We start from the raw sequence: 1,814 nt of genomic DNA on the forward strand, positions 1-1,814 counted from the left end.
CAATGATGAATTGAACGTATGTGGGTATAATCCGCTGCAGCTGTGTTTGCGTAAATGCCAATAACACAGAAAAACTTCGGGTGCGAATTCGCACCAGTGTACTGTTTGAGGGTTTAAATAAAAATTCTATCCTAACTTTTTAGATTAGTCTTTAAATAGTAAACACTACATGTATAAATTGATGGAAATTTACTTTAGAGTTGATTTTTACTTCAAAACACGTCCATTTAAGTTTATAATCTTGTAAAGAAAAACACAATAAATGGAACACATATTTAACATATGTGGGTATAATCCGCTGCAGCTGTGTTTGCGTAAATGCCAACAAAATGAAAAAACTTGGAGTGCGAATTCGCACCAGTGTACCGTTTGAGGGTTATTTGCGTCAGCCTGGAAAAGTAACGCAGGAGCTTACAGATTGAGGCCCATTCCAATTGCATCCGTGGCGACTAGGATTTTACAAGAACTGCTCGGATCGTTGAATTTGGCTGCTTGGGCGAGTTTCGTTCCTGGAGGTAGACTTCCATAAATGACGGCAACCTCTTTCCCACTCGACTCTATCACTCGAGAGACAGTGTAAATGTCGTTTTTGCTAAAACAAACTATACAGTCTCCTGGCATCACGTTACTCAGGGAAATCAGGGCCGTTCGTTCCACTTTCAGTTCCGTCAAGCGCTCGTATTCGTGAACTTCCAGAGTGTCTCCAGTGGTTTCACAGAGAGCGCGCACCTGCCAATTCAATTTTATTTTATTTCAAAGCCATTTTTAAGTCAGGGACCGTACTTAAATTTAGTAAGAGCTCAAGGGGGGAGGGGGGTCTTGACTCGTACACGTAATTTTTCTTTAATTCGCAAAACATTTTCTTTTGCAGTTTATGTTTTAGTTGTCAATTTTTTTATTTGGTTAAATAATTAAACAGTTTCTGGAAAAGACATCCCTTTTGTTGCAAATTTAACTGTTTTTTGTACAACTTTTTTCTTTGCGAGTTTAAAATTCATCGCTTTATCGTGGGTCAAGTTGGAAATTGGGGATAATAAATAAGAAGCACCAAGAAATGTGGGCCTGGTCCTAAATTTTAATAATTGCGAAAAAGTTTGTTTTTCCAATAATTTTTTTTTGCTTTTTTCGTAATTATTAAAATTTAGGATGAGACCCACCCCTCTTATTGCTTCTTATTTATTATCCCAAATTTTCAAACTGAAATCTTTTTTCGATGAAAACTATTCTATCTAAAAATTTGTACTTTTTGATTTAAAAGATCTATTCTAGAAAAGGTATTTTTGTTTAAGAGTCCCATTTTTGCGTTGAAGAATCAATTGAAATCTGTTCGGATCAAAATTCAACTGTTTTTTTTTTAATTTTCATTTTTGTTCAAAATAAAAATGTAACCCCTTGATTGAAACTTTAACATTTGTTTGAAGAGTTATACTTTTCGGTTGAAAATTCTGCTTTGTTAAAAATTTAGCTATTTCGTAGAAAATTTATACTTGTTTAAAAATTATATTTTGGTGCTGAGAAATCAACTTTTGTTAAAATCTCATCCTTTTTGGTAGAAAAAATGCGCCAGCTTGGATTGAAACTTCATTTCTTTTTGCAGAAGCTTATTTTTTGTTTTAAAAATTCATATTTTGATCTTGAAAAGTCAAATGTAATCTTTTTTGGAATAAGAACTATTTCACCTGAAAATTTGTAGTTTTTCATTTAAAAGTTTCATGCTAGAAAATTTATTTTTGTTTCAAATTCCTATTTTTGTTTTGAAAAGTCAATTGAAATCTGTTCGAATGAAAATTCAACATTTTTTTTGTTAAAAATTT

General features: G+C 32.7%; 1 protein-coding gene across 1 annotated transcript in view; it reads right to left on the bottom strand.

The window, feature by feature from the left end:
- LOC117174464 (ATP-dependent RNA helicase SUV3 homolog, mitochondrial) overlaps positions 1–1,814 on the bottom strand; it is a 38,201-nt gene that overhangs the window by 19,582 nt on the left and 16,805 nt on the right. Inside the window, exon 7 of the mRNA XM_033363615.1 lies at positions 416–729. Coding sequence (XP_033219506.1) covers positions 416–729 — 314 coding nt within the window. The remainder of the gene's footprint in view (positions 1–415; positions 730–1,814) is intronic.

The sequence above is a fragment of the Belonocnema kinseyi genome, chromosome 6 (assembly GCF_010883055.1).
Source record: "Belonocnema kinseyi isolate 2016_QV_RU_SX_M_011 chromosome 6, B_treatae_v1, whole genome shotgun sequence".
Taxonomy (NCBI): domain Eukaryota; kingdom Metazoa; phylum Arthropoda; class Insecta; order Hymenoptera; family Cynipidae; genus Belonocnema; species Belonocnema kinseyi.